This window comes from Danio aesculapii, chromosome 4 (genome assembly GCF_903798145.1).
Source record: "Danio aesculapii chromosome 4, fDanAes4.1, whole genome shotgun sequence".
Classification (NCBI taxonomy): domain Eukaryota; kingdom Metazoa; phylum Chordata; class Actinopteri; order Cypriniformes; family Danionidae; genus Danio; species Danio aesculapii.
This window is the reverse complement of record NC_079438.1, coordinates 59,279,095-59,293,755: the sequence shown is the minus strand read 5'-3', so window position 1 is coordinate 59,293,755 and position 14,661 is coordinate 59,279,095. Positions and strand designations below refer to the sequence as shown.

General features: G+C 38.6%; 1 protein-coding gene and 2 non-coding genes across 3 annotated transcripts in view; all 3 read right to left on the bottom strand.

Moving 5' to 3' along the window:
* Positions 1-137: 137 nt before the first annotated feature.
* Positions 138-210, bottom strand: trnaa-agc (transfer RNA alanine (anticodon AGC)). Its single transcript has one exon. It is a non-coding gene; the product is annotated as a tRNA-Ala (tRNA).
* Positions 211-1,510: 1,300 nt separating this feature from the next.
* trnay-gua (transfer RNA tyrosine (anticodon GUA)) lies at positions 1,511-1,598 on the bottom strand. Its single transcript is given in 2 exon segments — positions 1,511-1,546; positions 1,562-1,598. It is a non-coding gene; the product is annotated as a tRNA-Tyr (tRNA).
* An 804-nt stretch (positions 1,599-2,402) lies between these two features.
* The window catches only part of tmem214 (transmembrane protein 214), a 16,663-nt gene continuing 4,404 nt past the window's right edge, over positions 2,403-14,661 (bottom strand). The window contains exons 4-16 of the mRNA XM_056456282.1: positions 14,015-14,149; positions 13,468-13,550; positions 13,061-13,166; positions 10,922-11,003; positions 10,600-10,701; positions 9,052-9,193; positions 8,514-8,605; positions 7,182-7,230; positions 6,945-7,052; positions 6,406-6,620; positions 4,523-4,691; positions 3,271-3,422; positions 2,403-2,841 (exon numbers count right to left, since the gene is read on the bottom strand). Coding sequence (XP_056312257.1) covers positions 2,721-2,841; positions 3,271-3,422; positions 4,523-4,691; positions 6,406-6,620; positions 6,945-7,052; positions 7,182-7,230; positions 8,514-8,605; positions 9,052-9,193; positions 10,600-10,701; positions 10,922-11,003; positions 13,061-13,166; positions 13,468-13,550; positions 14,015-14,149 — 1,556 coding nt within the window. The 3' untranslated portion in view covers positions 2,403-2,720. The remainder of the gene's footprint in view (positions 2,842-3,270; positions 3,423-4,522; positions 4,692-6,405; positions 6,621-6,944; positions 7,053-7,181; positions 7,231-8,513; positions 8,606-9,051; positions 9,194-10,599; positions 10,702-10,921; positions 11,004-13,060; positions 13,167-13,467; positions 13,551-14,014; positions 14,150-14,661) is intronic.

Here is a 14,661-nt window from a genome sequence, read left to right as displayed (position 1 = left end):
TATTTGAAAAGTTTATGTATTTAAATATGTGTGTTTGTTTATTCTTCTATTATAGGTTTATCTTTTTTCTAGCTTCTTGGCTAATTCGGCCATTTTTACATTTCATGAAGGCAGCTCTAACGTAAACGGAAAAGATTTGGAGGATGCGGGCATCGATCCCGCTACCTCTCGCATGCTAAGCGAGCGCTCTACCATCTGAGCTAATCCCCCTACATACTCACTACACGAGTCATTGATTCAAAAATGCAGAAATGTATACATGAATCAATATGGACGTATAAATAAGATTTTTAATTCATAATTCCTTTCAGTATCATCAGTAACGTCACACGGCTTCAGTCCCGCAGACGAAAACAGCGCAAAATAGTCTGGATGGGTTTAAATTAACAATGAAAGAAACGAATCTTTTTAAAGCTTCGCCTCAATTGAATCAGTTGTTTCGCAAAACGATTCACTGTTTCGAAGCATTGGCGATAACACATGCTAGTGGCGACACCTGCCGGACAAACTGCATAAATGCAACCAAACGCTCAACTCGTTCAGCAATTCATCGCTTGATGGCGCTCTTGACATATGAATGACTCGTGTGTGTTTGTAGCTTTACAGAGATCATTTTAAAATGCTAGCAGAATATATCGTGTTAAATAAAACTTAGAGCTTTTTCATCTGGATATAGATTAGCATGCTCTTTATGTGATAGTATAAAACAATCGTTTGTGCATTTATGTTTTGAATGTCCCTATTATTACTTAATTATTAGAACAATTTATCCCAGATTGTTTATATAAATGGATTTGACTTTTTTACTAGGAAATTATATATTTTATCAATCTGTCACTGGGTACAGTTTATATTCATCAAATCAAATGGATTACACCTTTTAAATTGAACTTACAATCTATAGTTATTTAAAAAAAATAATAATAATAATAATAATGAACATATATAGATGGATGGATGGATGGATGGATGGATGGATGGATGGATGGATGGATGGATGGATGGATGGATGGATGGATGGATGGATGGATGGATGGATGGATGGATGGATAGATAGATAGATAGATAGATAGATTAATTGATTAAGAAAATATTGTCTTGTTTGTATTTTAACGTCTTTTGTCTTTTATAATACTATCCATTTGTATTTCCACAATTTTGAGAAACATTAAAGACCTGCTGTAGGATTCTTTGAATATATATTTTGCTGAATGTTAATTTACAATTTTTAAAACAAATATCAAAACGCTTATGACGTAACGGAGCCTCGTTTATCGAAATCACGTGACATTGCAAAGTGATTCGCGCTCCGAACCACTGATTCGAACGAAAAGAATCATGAATGTTTCAAAGCTTCATCCAATAATGTGCATTTAAATCCATTTTATCTGGTCTAGATTGTGTTCTGTGGAGTGTGCTGCCGTTAATGCATATTCTCGGCTGATTAAATTATAATACGCGCGGTAAAATAAATGAAGTAAACAAACAAGTAGAAAAAAAAAAGTAGTCCTCCTTCGAGCCGGATTCGAACCAGCGACCTAAGGATATCAATGAATCACCGCTACAGTCCTCCGCTCTACCAACTGAGCTATCGAAGGGACGGAACATGAACCGATTCGTATCACTTATAAAAGATCCGGTTCTTTCCGTCAAATTAAAGATATACCTTTTAACGCTTTAAATTAAGAAAAATATATGTTTATACAACAGGTCTGTTGAATGCTTGATTCTGATTGGCTGGGCATTCTAAATTGTGTCGTTATTGTCAGATTAAGGCACAGCTAAAGTAGTTCCGTCAGGTTTCAGCGCAAAACAGTTCCCTAATCACAACGCTAAATGATTTGAGTTTTTTAGTCAAAAATCACATCAAAATCACTTTGGAGATGTGGAAAAAATAATAGTGCAACACATAGGAGCAGTTTAGGGAGGACAAAAACCTGACTAATAAACGCTTAAACACAACAACTGAGCAGTGGAACAACTGAGAAACCCAGAGAAGCACAATAATGCACTCCGAGCCATTGAATTATTAGAAAGTAATGCACACCTGAAGTGTAACAGATCAACACTTTGGGTGTGCAACACTTGTCAACGACACATCATCAATTATTCTATACATATTAAAACAACTCAACCATAGTATAAGCAGAATAACTGAGTGTAGTATTAGCAGATAATTACCTTTGCTTCGTGCCGCGGCCACATTTCCATCTCCGATGTGGATTTTTTTTCCACCAAGAATTCATCAGCCTGTCATAAACATTTTACATATACATACAAACATTAATACATAAAAAAGCATTTAGTTTCACCAATTTACACACACACACACACACGCACACACACACACACACACACACTTGATCAGACTCCATTGCAAACACAAATGAACCACACAGTGATCAGGACTGAACAGCATAGTTTTATTCATTTATATATAAATCATTTACAAACTATGAAATCGGCTCCTCATCCAGGACTCTTGTGTGTTTCAGTAATGTGGTCATCTTCAGTGTTCAGTAGTCAGTGTTCAGCGGGATGTTAAATAACATGTCTCTCTTCAATTCAGTCTGGATTGGCAATTTTTGTGTAAAACAAACACCATTGAAAAAAAAACATCTGCATAAAAGACAGAACCGTCAGCACAACAACAGATATAAAATCTCATGCAAACTGACAAACAAAAAAGAAAGAAGAAAGAGAAGCAGCAGCGTTGGGGCTCAGGACAGCAGCTCCTGCGCTCGGCTCTTGATAGCAGACGTGGCGTCCTGCAGGTAAATCCAGGTGCTGTTGGTGAAGGAGCGGACGTGATCCTGTAAACAGTGCAGAGATACCTCTCCACTGCAAACACACACAGATCATTACCATGAGGCCTCAGACAGAATTTTCCTCCAACAGAATCCTGCATGATAACTAGTCATCATGCCAAAGATAAAATAAATCAGCTATTAGAAGTTATTTAAAAGATAACCACTTGAATACTCTCTTTAATAATCCCTATATTCAAAATATACAACACCAAAGGCCTGTTCACACAAACCATGATAATAATAAAGATCTATATGTAAAAATAATTGACACTGTTAAAGAATAGCAGAGTTCACAGCACACGATAGACACTTTCAGAAGCATTTTCCCAGCTGATTAAGGACTAAACACAGGCAGCCAATCACAATCCAGAGAAAATGAAGAGATAACGAACAATTAAAAGCACAATCTAAAAATAAGCTGATTAATAGCTATATATGGAGTTTGGACATGTGTACTGACTTGCAGGACTCCTGCAGACTCCTCCAGGCGTGCTGCAGTGCTGTGTTCAGATACTGCAGAGCCGGCAGGATCATCTGCTCGTGGACAAACAGCAACAGATCCTTTAGGAACTCCAGGAACTGAAACACACTCTCTGGAGTATTGGCGTGAATCTGAGGAAAAATCAACAGCGCTGCAGTCAACATACAGCAGAAACCAGCCTGAGAAGCGCTAGCTGAAACTAATTTAAAGAGCGCTAGTTTATTTATACAGCACATTTGGTAACACTTAACAATAAGGCTCATTAGTTAATGCATTTACTAACATGAACAACACTTGCACAGCATTTATTAATCATAATTGAACATTAAATAACGCATTAATAACATCCAACTCCACGCTTGTTAACATTAGTTAACGCACAATGAGTTAACGAACTAATGAACAACTGTATTTTCATTAACGAACATGAACAAATACTGTAGTAAATGTACTGTTCATTGTTTGCTCATGTTAGTAAATGCATTAATTAACATTAACTAATGAACCTTATTGTAATGTGTGACCGCACATTTCATACACTATGGTAATTCTGAAGCGCTTTACATAAACAAGAATTAAAGGAACGCGTATAAAAACAATAAAGAATACATTTTCATTACTTGAAATAAAATAATTGCGAGCTAAAATAAAAACAGAGACTAAAAATAATAATAGTAATTCTCATTTCTAATGTTTTTTTAAATAATGTATTTTTATATAATGTCATGACAGCACCCATGGCTATTTTCATGGCAAAAACATTTCAATAATAAATATACAATTAAAAATCAACAAACAAATGAATACATAAATAAAATAAGATTGTAAATAGTACTTAAAATAGTAGCAATAATAATAGTAATAGTAATAATAATAATAATAATGCATTTTACAAGACATTTTATTATTATTATTATTATTATTATTACTACTACTATTTTAAGGGTTATCCAATAACTTGCCTAATTAACCTCTTTAATCCTTTACAAATTCTACTTTAAGCTGAAAACTAAAATATATTACACATATATAAAACATATGATTAATATATAAAATAAATAGAAATAAATCACAATAAAAAACTATAAATGTATAAGTGTGATCATCATTTTGGGGATTAAATACAGAAGAGTAGACAATATTTTATACACATCTTGCCTCTTTTGTTCTCTACATTGACACACTGTTTTGTGTGTGTGTGTGTGTGTGTGTGTGTGTGTGTGTTTCTCACCCAGTGCAGCAGCAGCGGCAGGTTCTCCTGCATCCACAGCATCAGCTCTGAGCTCACGTGTGTGATCTTCAGTGCCGCCAACTTCACATACTCCTGTCCATCCTCCAACAGTGGACGCACCGCAGACACCGCACTAGAGTAATAATACGGCGTGTTCTCAGACAGCCAGCTGCAAAAACAAAAAAGTCAAATATGTAATAAAATACTTTCGAACTAGAGATTAAAGAAGTTGTGGAAATGTATTGCTTGATCATTTCCACATATTTTTGGGATTGTTATATTATACACACCTATTGGCAAGATTTGAATAAGGAGATGAATGCAATAATAGGATTGAATCTGAAATCTGATTTTAAAACTGTGTACCTGGGAAGTGACTCCACAAAAATACCAAAAATGATGCATATCTTCTTAATACACTACTCACAATTAGCAAAAAGGCCATTACAAAGAAATGGCTCAAGGAAGATCCTTGTAGGTGAATGACATGATATTGCAGAGGTGAATGATATGGCAGTACTGACATTTTCCTTGAAACAACAAGCCTATAACATTTCTGCATATTGGGGTAAATGGTTGAAAAGAAATGCAATGTTTTAATTTTATCATGGTGCTTTTATTTTATATATATATATATATATATATATATATATATATATATATATATATATATATATATATATATATATATATATATATATATATATATATATATATATATATATATATATCTGGAGTCAGTTGATCTTTGATACAGAACCCTTAACAAAATTTTATATAGCAATATCTTATCAAGCATAAATACATATGTAAATAAGATTGTATTGGGTGACTTTTGACACTCGTATTGCATGTCTATTTTGTTTTCATGTTCCTTTGAAAATGTTTTTTCTTTTGTTTGTTTTTTCTGAACTGTTTAATAATAATAATAATAATAATAATAATAATAATAATAATAATAATAATAAGTATATTAAAGTCAAATATGTTATAGTTTTAAGAAATATAAACTCTGGAGAAACACCAGCAGTTGAGCTTTTACAGTCAAGCACATGATTATATAAAGAAACATCTTAAAATTCAATTCCTCTAAAATCTACTATCATTTCTTCATCTGCCAAAGATGTAAATTAGGCATGTTTAACTTCATTCATTTCATTTAAATGATGCCAAAAAAAATCCATTAAGAGGAAGTGACAAACTACAAGCATTGGATGTTCATATCATAGCCTTATTTTGGATGTTTATATCAAATATATCCTTAAAGTAAATATATATTGATACAAACATAAAAAAACAACAACTTTATTTTGAAAACCAATAAAACCATTAATTAAACAAAAAAGTAATTTATAGCAGTTTAAACAACAAAGACTATTGAAAAAAATTATAATAATAATAATATCTTTAAATCCTTCACTTTCGTCAATTGGTGAAGTTTCCTTCTCACCACTGGCTTGCTTGGTTTGGGACTCGCATCAGTGGATTTGCTCTTCAGTGTTTGAACTTTCAGCAGTGTCATTTACATTACACTAGGGCTGCACAATATATCGTCTCAGCATCAATATCACAATATGCGAGTAGGCAATAGCAACATCGCAGGACGTGCAATGTGGCGTCAGGAATAAAGTTTATCAGGTACAACATTTTAGCACACATGAGAATTTTGTAATTTTTAATTTCACCATAATATATAAGTGAAAGTGCATCAATTGCTTGTGTTTTTAAGGCAAATTTAAACATTTTAAGCAAGTTTAAAGCGTTTAGGCACAAGGAAAATCACGTTTGTAGCATTAACAGAGATCAACAGTATTTAATTATTTACACAGTGAAGAATATACAGCTTTGAATGTAAATCATGCCCGTGTGTGCTGTAGTCTGACCTGAGGCTCTGCTGGCTATAGTGTGAGACACGGCTCCAGGCCTGCTGGGTTACGCCGGAGACCCCGAGCTGCTCCAGAAAAACAGCAGTTCTGGAGTCACTGAAGGAGCCCCGAGTCCTGATGTCATGAGCCACGAAACCCAACACACACACCAGCAGCATGAGCAGCACACGCCACCACGGCACACCCTGACCACGCATCTTCAGCTGCAGAGACTGCAACACACACACACGCACGCACGCACGCACGCACGCACGCACGCACGCACGCACGCACGCACGCACGCACGCACGCACGCACGCACGCACGCACGCACGCACGCACGCACGCACGCACGCACGCACGCACGCACGCACGCACGCACGCACGCACGCACGCACGCACGCACGCACGCACGCACACACACACGCACACACACACAAGCACAGCCAAAATGAAGATTTCAAGAGTCATTCTGGCAGAAACTATTGCAAAAACACAAGTATTTTATGCAAATGAGTGGAGGTTAAATTGAATTGTAGCATTACAAATGTGTGTACCTGGCAGAGTGTGTTGCAGTCGCTGATGTCCTGTGTGTGCGCGCCGCTCTGCAGCTCATCATTGGTCACCCTGAATGACTGTATGGTGTCCTGAAGACTCTTCTGCAACTAAACAGACAGAAAGATGGTGTGTGTGTGTGTGTGTGTGTGTGTGTGTGTGTGTGTGTGTGTGTGTGTGTGTGTGTGAGAAAGATATGAGCAGCTAATGAAAGACTGCACTGCTCAGAGGACTCTTACCTTCAGAGGGAGTGTTTTCCAGGTCTTCAGCAGGTGATTGAGTAGCAAGCTGAGAGAGAGAGAGAGAGAGAGCAGAGATTGATGTCGTTTTCTGCTGCTCCTATAATGCTGAAGCGATCAGTGACTACGTTTACATGGACATCAATAGTGTAATAATTTACATTAATCTAAATAAGGCAATAATATGCTGAAGGGGTTTATATGAGCTGCTCTTAGAATGTTCTCTTCATGTTCCCGTTTTACATGTTACAGCACAGATCGATTAACATCATATACAAGTTTTCTTCGGATCTTCATGTAATTTTAGGTGTTTCATTTTTAGCTTCTTGACTTTATCTGCAGTTGGGCAGTTTCACCCTCATTCAGGAACATTTCATTCATGCTCCCGTCACAAACTCTGAGGTATTGGATGCGAGTATGAAGCAAGAACTGTGTTTGGTGATGATGATGGAGTGTGTGATGAGTCTCCAGAAGTTCACTGTGTGTGTGTGTGTGTGTGTGTGTGCACTTGGAGATTTGTGTGTCCGTGGTCCCAAACAGCCGTGTGTGTGGACTATCCTAGACTATCCTAGCCTCCGGCACCTAGACAGCAGCTCTGCACAAGACGTTTGGCCAAAGGAGAAATGGCCATGCCCATCCGAGCGTGGTTTCTCTCCAGGTTTTTTAATTCTTCACTTTCGCCAATTGTTTTTTCTTCTCCGCTGTTGCCTCTGGCTTGCATGGTTCAGGATCTGTAGAGCTGTGCATCACTGCATTTGCTCTTCAGTGTTTGGACTCTCAGTAGTGATTATTAAACCACACTGAACTGAGCTAAACTGAACTTAAACACTGAACTACACTGTTCCTATTCACTATGATCTTCTATGTGAAGCTGCTTTGACACAATCTACATTGTAAAAGCGCTGTACAAATAAAGTTGAACTGAACTATCCTGTTGCAAACTCTAGCAAAATGTCCTACAGGATGGTAACAGCTTGAATGTGGCTTAGACTTTACACACCTGAAACTTGTCTATAGCACTTGTTCACTGCTGCTCTTATAGTTGTGTAAACTGCTTCCTTGTCCTCATTTGTAAGTCGCTTTGGATAAAAGCGTCTGCTAAATGACTAAATGTAAATGTTGTTTATATGTCTGTACTGCACTTCAATAATGCAACTAAAACAGGAATACTCCATGTTTTAATTCAACTTGTGTTTAATATGATGACTTTAGTCGGATTAACGTCATCTAAAACCTCTGTTTACTGGTAGACTCTTAATCAGAGAATTGTCTTGATCGTATTACAATCAGAGTATTGGTGCCCATGCAAACGCGCTCAGAGACTCTGCTCACCTGGACTGCGGCAGGTGTTTGGTGTACAGCTGCCTCCAAACACTCAGACTCTGACTGTCCACGCTCAGACACTCCGTCAGACTCCTCAGCAACTACACAACACACCATAATGAAGATTCACACATCAGATCATCTCTAATATCCATAAACTGATATCTAATATCCAGTCATGCAGGAAACACAGATGATGGCATAAATATGGAAGTCACTGCATGATCACAGCCATACTGATTTATAAACATTACTGTAACGCTTCACAATAGGGTAAGTGATGCGTTTACTAACATGAATAACACATTACTTAATTATCATCATCATTATCATCATCGATAACTCCACTTTGAGTTTTGGTAATGCTTCAGTAAAATGTTGAACTATGATTAATGCTTTACAAGTATTGAGTGGCACCTGATGTTAGCACTACCCTAGAGCGCCGTCTGCTGTTAAAAACCAGCCTAGAGATATCACTTTATTGCTTCAGCCCTAATATTATACATCGGTTTTAATGTTACACATCATGAAGCCATATGCATCTCACCTCTTTCTTCATTGCGCCAGGACAGTTGGGTGTGGCTCGTGACAGGAATGATGGGAAATATGTGTGCAGTGTTGATTCGGGTTTTGCACCAAAGGCCAGAACTTTTATCCGTGGATACAGCCGACACAACTGGTCCTGCAAACTAAAGGCACAAAGAAAATACTGTCTAAAAACTAGCCTGGAGCACCGTCTGCTGTTAAACACTAGCCTAGAGCGACATCTGCTGTTAAAAACTAGCCTAGAGCGACAGCTAATGTTAAACACTAGCCTAGAGCGCTGTCTGCTGTCAAACACTAGCCTAGAGCGACAGCTAATGTCAAACACTAGCCTAGAGCGACAGCTAATGTTAAACACTAGCCTAGAGCGATATCTGCTGTTAAACACTAGCCTAGAGCGATATCTGCTGTTAAACACTAGCCTAGAGCGACATCTACTGTTAAAAACTAGCCTAGAGCGATATCTGCTGTTAAACACTAGCCTAGAGCGACATCTACTGTTAAAAACTAGCCTAGAGCGATACCTGCTGTTAAACACTAGCCTAGAGCGACATCTACTGTTAAACACTAGCCTAGAGCGACATCTGCTGTTAAACACTAGCCTAGAGCGACATCTGCTGTTAAACACTAGCCTAGAGCGACATCTACTGTTAAAAACTAGCCTAGAGCGACATCTACTGTCAAACACTAGCCTACAGAGACATCTACTGTTAAACACTAGCCTAGAGCGACATCTACTGTTAAACACTAGCCTAGAGCGACATCTACTGTTAAACACTAGCCTAGAGCGACATCTGCGGTTAAACCCTAGCCTAGAGCGCCGTCTGCTGTTAAACACTAGCCTAGAGCGCGGTCTGCTGTTAAACACTAGCCTAGAGCGACATCTACTGTTAAACACTAGCCTAAAGCGACATCTACTGTTAAACACTAGCCTAAAGCGACAACAGCTGTTAAACACTAGCCTAGAGCGACATCTGCTGTTAAACACTAGCCTAAAGCGACAACTGCTGTTAAACACTAGCCTAGAGCAACATCTGCTGTTAAACACTAGCCTAAAGCGACAACTGCTGTTAAACACTAGCCTAGAGCGACAACTGCTGTTAAACACTAGCCTAGAGCACCGTCTGCTGTTAAACAACAGCATAGAGCGACATCTACTGTTAAACACTAGCCTAAAGTGACAACTGCTGTTAAACACTAGCCTAGAGCAACATCTGCTGTTAAACACTAGCCTAGAGTGCCGTCTGCTGTTAAACACTAGCCTAGAGCACCGTCTGCTGTTAAACACTAGCCTAGAGCGCCGTCTGCTGTTAAACACTAGCCTAGAGCGACAACTGCTGTTAAACACTAGCCTAGAGCACCGTCTGCTGTTAAACAACAGCCTAGGGCGACATCTACTGTTAAACACTAGCCTAAAGCGACAACTGCTGTTAAACACTAGCCTAGAGCGACATCTACTGTTAAAAACTAGCCTAGAGCGCCGTCTGCTGTCTAATAGCTTAGAGCAGATCTGAGTGTCCTGCAGATGGGAGCATCTCGGACTGACTCTTACCTCTGTGAAAGAGCGTTTTTAGGCATGTAAGCAAAGTCCAGCAGCGGGAAGAACTCCTTGGGGCCAATGATCCCGAAGCCTTTGGTCAGGTTGGCATGAAGGCTGAAACAGACAAATCAAACCGTTTTAGTTGACTAGAACACCACCAGCATTACACACTACTCTCCTGCCTGTCTGAATAGCAGGAACGTTCCACAATGTGAAAAATTATGGCCTTTTCTCTCTTTTCTTTAACTATGTTAAGCTGCTTTGACACAATCTACATTGCAAAACACTCTACAGATATTTAGATGAACTGAAATTGAAGTGAACAGAGACTCACGTCAGCAGCCGCTCCAGATAAGCGATGGCGTATGCGGAGAGAGCCTTCATCCCGAGAACAGGGAGCATGATTCCCAACCAGACTGCAGGACCACAGAAAACACACAGCTCAATTACATTCACAACACTGCAAAGCGCAGCAGGAAAAATGCTACTTTTCCTAAAACATGAATAATACATCCTTTTACAATATCCACTGGAAAAACTGACGTTTTAGGAGCAAAAGCTATAATTGTTATGTAATTTATTCCTGTTCCTGTGCTAAAAATGATTGGTAAGCAATCTTATGTCTTGGTTTTTTTATCTGTTAAATAAATCCTTTATGCACTTGTGTTTTCTTTCCCTGTGATGTTTCTGACAATAACAGGTGGATAAATACATTGTTCCAAAAATAAAAAAGAAAATAATACCAACACTAATAAATTTAAATAACCCACATTATATTTTTGGTTACATTTTACAAAGTTCACAAATGTTTAATTTAGTAAATAGTCCAAGAGAATCAGAAGTTGCAACCGATTTTATTTCAGTATTGTAGAACATTTCCGAGAGAAACAAAATATTAAATGAGAAAAACAGAGGGAGTTTTCTTACTCTACAGTGATCTGATTGGATGTTAGTACAGCATATACTTCATTAATGTGAACTCATTTTTTGGATTGACATGCACAGAATTGTTAACCACAAAACCAGCGATGTGTGCAAACAAAGTAAATAAGTGTAGATGTGAGTATGTGCACTTTAAATATGCATCATGCACACACACACATTAAAGGGGAACTATGGTAAAAAAGATCTACTTTTCAAGCTGTTTGGACAGACATATGTACATGTATGGTGTATAGGCCGTCATATTGGGGTGTTATAAGCACACCCGATTGCTTTTTTTTTTCTTCAATTTAACAACATAAAAAACGCTGGACCAATTGGAGCGGTTTTCAGATCGACAGCAACTTTACGTAGGAGAGCGGTCCCCCCGCCCACCAATATTGATTGACAGGCGCGTCATCATATCCTCAGTTTGTTGATTCACGTCCGCCATTTTCAGCTTGAGTCGAAGCGATATCACTAAAGGAACACGCTAGCTCTATTTTTAGATGCAAGGCTCATTGGGCTCAACACAAGATCAATATTCTCCACATTATCGCTCTAATCGGAATTATTGGTTGTATCTTTAGGTAGGTTTCCAAACATGTGTACTTCTCATTGAGTCTACCTTATACTTCAGCCGTTTGCATTTCTCGCGATCACAGAAGCTCCCTGTGATCTTAACTAGGTGCTGCTGTACCTGACGCTGTGCCATGCGTTTTAGAATTATAAACATAGGTTTCTATTAGGGTACACACAACGGGGCGACGATTTGGGACACTTCATGTTTCTGCCGCGCCACAGAGAGTGTCTGGTGTGTCGTGTCACGGCTTCGAGCGACGCATCCCATGCCTCAGTCAAAGTTAATTCAGTGTGCGTGGTTATTAGTCTCTGTGTACAAGCTCGGCACTTGAAACTAGCACACAGTTGGCTGTAAAACTGTACAAAGACACAAATGATTTTGTACTCTGCTTGGTCTGTGTCCGAGTCGTACATGTACGGCTGAATGCTGATCCTCTCACTCCTGCTGCTCCTCTCAGTCTGCCTGTCTGACTCGGTTGCAAACAGAGCAGGTGAGCTCATGGCCCCGCCCCCTTGTTATGTTGGGCGGGAAGCCGAAACTAATCTACATGTGAAGCAACACACCCCTAAATCAGCGAGCTGTGGACACGCCCCCAACATAACACTTTTAAACACATTATAATAAAACAATCTGAATTGTGTTTTAAACTGAAGCTAAACTGGCACACTCAGAAGAACCAGAATATTAATATTAAATCATAAAAAAAGAGGTAAACTATGTGCCCTTTAAATAACTTTTTGTGTTTGGCTACTGTTCACGTCAACCCTGGATTAATAAAGCAATCCTTTCTGAGTTCCAGAAAGCAAAACTTGCTCATGATGAAACAAGGCAAAAAGTTCACACTTGAGTCCCACTGTAAATGTTCGGCCCAGATTTCTCAATATCTCTTACTGTGTCCCAATTCGCCTACTTGGACAGCATCCTCAAACTGTGTGGTGATTCAGTGATTTTGCAGTGTGTGTGTGTCACCTCTGATGCCCTGGCTGAGGTCGTAGAATCCTGCTTGTCCCAGCGCCCACATGATGGTCAGACACTTGAGCGGACGGCTCTGATGAGAGCGCAGCAGCTCCAGATGCTGAGAGAGAGAAACCAGAGGAAACACACTTTAATACAACTGACAGTAGAGCATATCTGTTTATTTAACGCCATCTCAGCATCTGAGGCTCTTTGAATGCAAAACCTATTACAGTACAACAAATGCAAACAAACAAAAACTTGTATTGCACAATATTATATTAATACATGATCATTCTAAATTATTTTCTGGCAAGATGGAGTATATGCACAGTGATCTTGTGCTTCTGGTGAACTATCATGCCATTAGGAAATCACAGCGTTCAAGATCTTATTTCTTTAAAAATCAATGATCAACTCACGTCGGAGAGCTTCAGCGTGGCGATTTTGGGTTTGTCCTGCATGAGAGCCTGAATGCACATCCTGTAGCCGTGCACAGAATCACCTGCCAATGCAGCACAGACAGCAGAACTCAGCAAACACACGCACACAAACACACACACACACACGCAAACACACACACATAAAAACTAGCCTAGAGCGCCCTCTGTTGCTTAAAATAAAGCCTAGCGCACAGTCTGCTGTTAAAATCTGCTGATATATAATATTGATCTCAGTATATTCAGGTTTCAATAAGAAAGGCTGTAGTCATGTGTCTGGAAATCTGCAAATATGTTTAAGAAAGCTGTAATTTACACAACATAATAACATTATCATAAACAAACATTATTAAAAAAGCTCTCGCATTATCCAAAATATCTTAATTCCAGAAGGGGAATGAAGGTCTTGAATGACAGAATGGTGAGGAATTAATGACAAAATCTTCATTTCTGGCTGAACTGTGCCTAAATGAGTCTGTTATCTTGCCGTTTCTGACTGTTGCGCATGTAGTTTTCTGTAAATGCTCACTTGGCTGTCGGTCCTGTTCTCTCAGCATGGTGAAGATGCAGTGGTCGAAGAACTCAGGCAGCGCGTCTGAACATTTGCCAAGCAGGTTCTTAATAATGGCCTTCAGCTCCTTCCCAGCGAGGCAGTATGGGTAATCTGCACACAGAAGCACAGTGATTATATTCAGATGCTTCAAGCACCACAGTCTTGTGACTCTGAGAGGCTGATGCTGGATTTAGTCCAGAAATTCATAATCTCAGGTTTATTTTGATTTGGCAAATACAGCACGCTGCAGGGATGACTAATTTTAGCAGGCCAAAACCCAGAAATGAGCGTTTTAGCACATTCTGCTTCATCAATAACAACTCTTTAGACGGCGAGTAAATCATATGAGAGTAGACTTTACACTAACACAACAAACTAATATCCGCTGTAAGCCATTGACTGAGCAGAATCTGCTAATATTTGCTATTTCTGTGCAGAAATTTGTCAAAATTAAACAATAAAAAAAAAAAACACTTTGCAGCTTGTAAGAAAGTCTCTCATATCCACTAAAAGACAGAAAACATTAATTTACAAACTCTATTTACTGGTAAATAAATCACATTATTAGTAAATAAATCCCATATTAATTAAAAATATGATTGAAACTAATATAAAAACTGAAT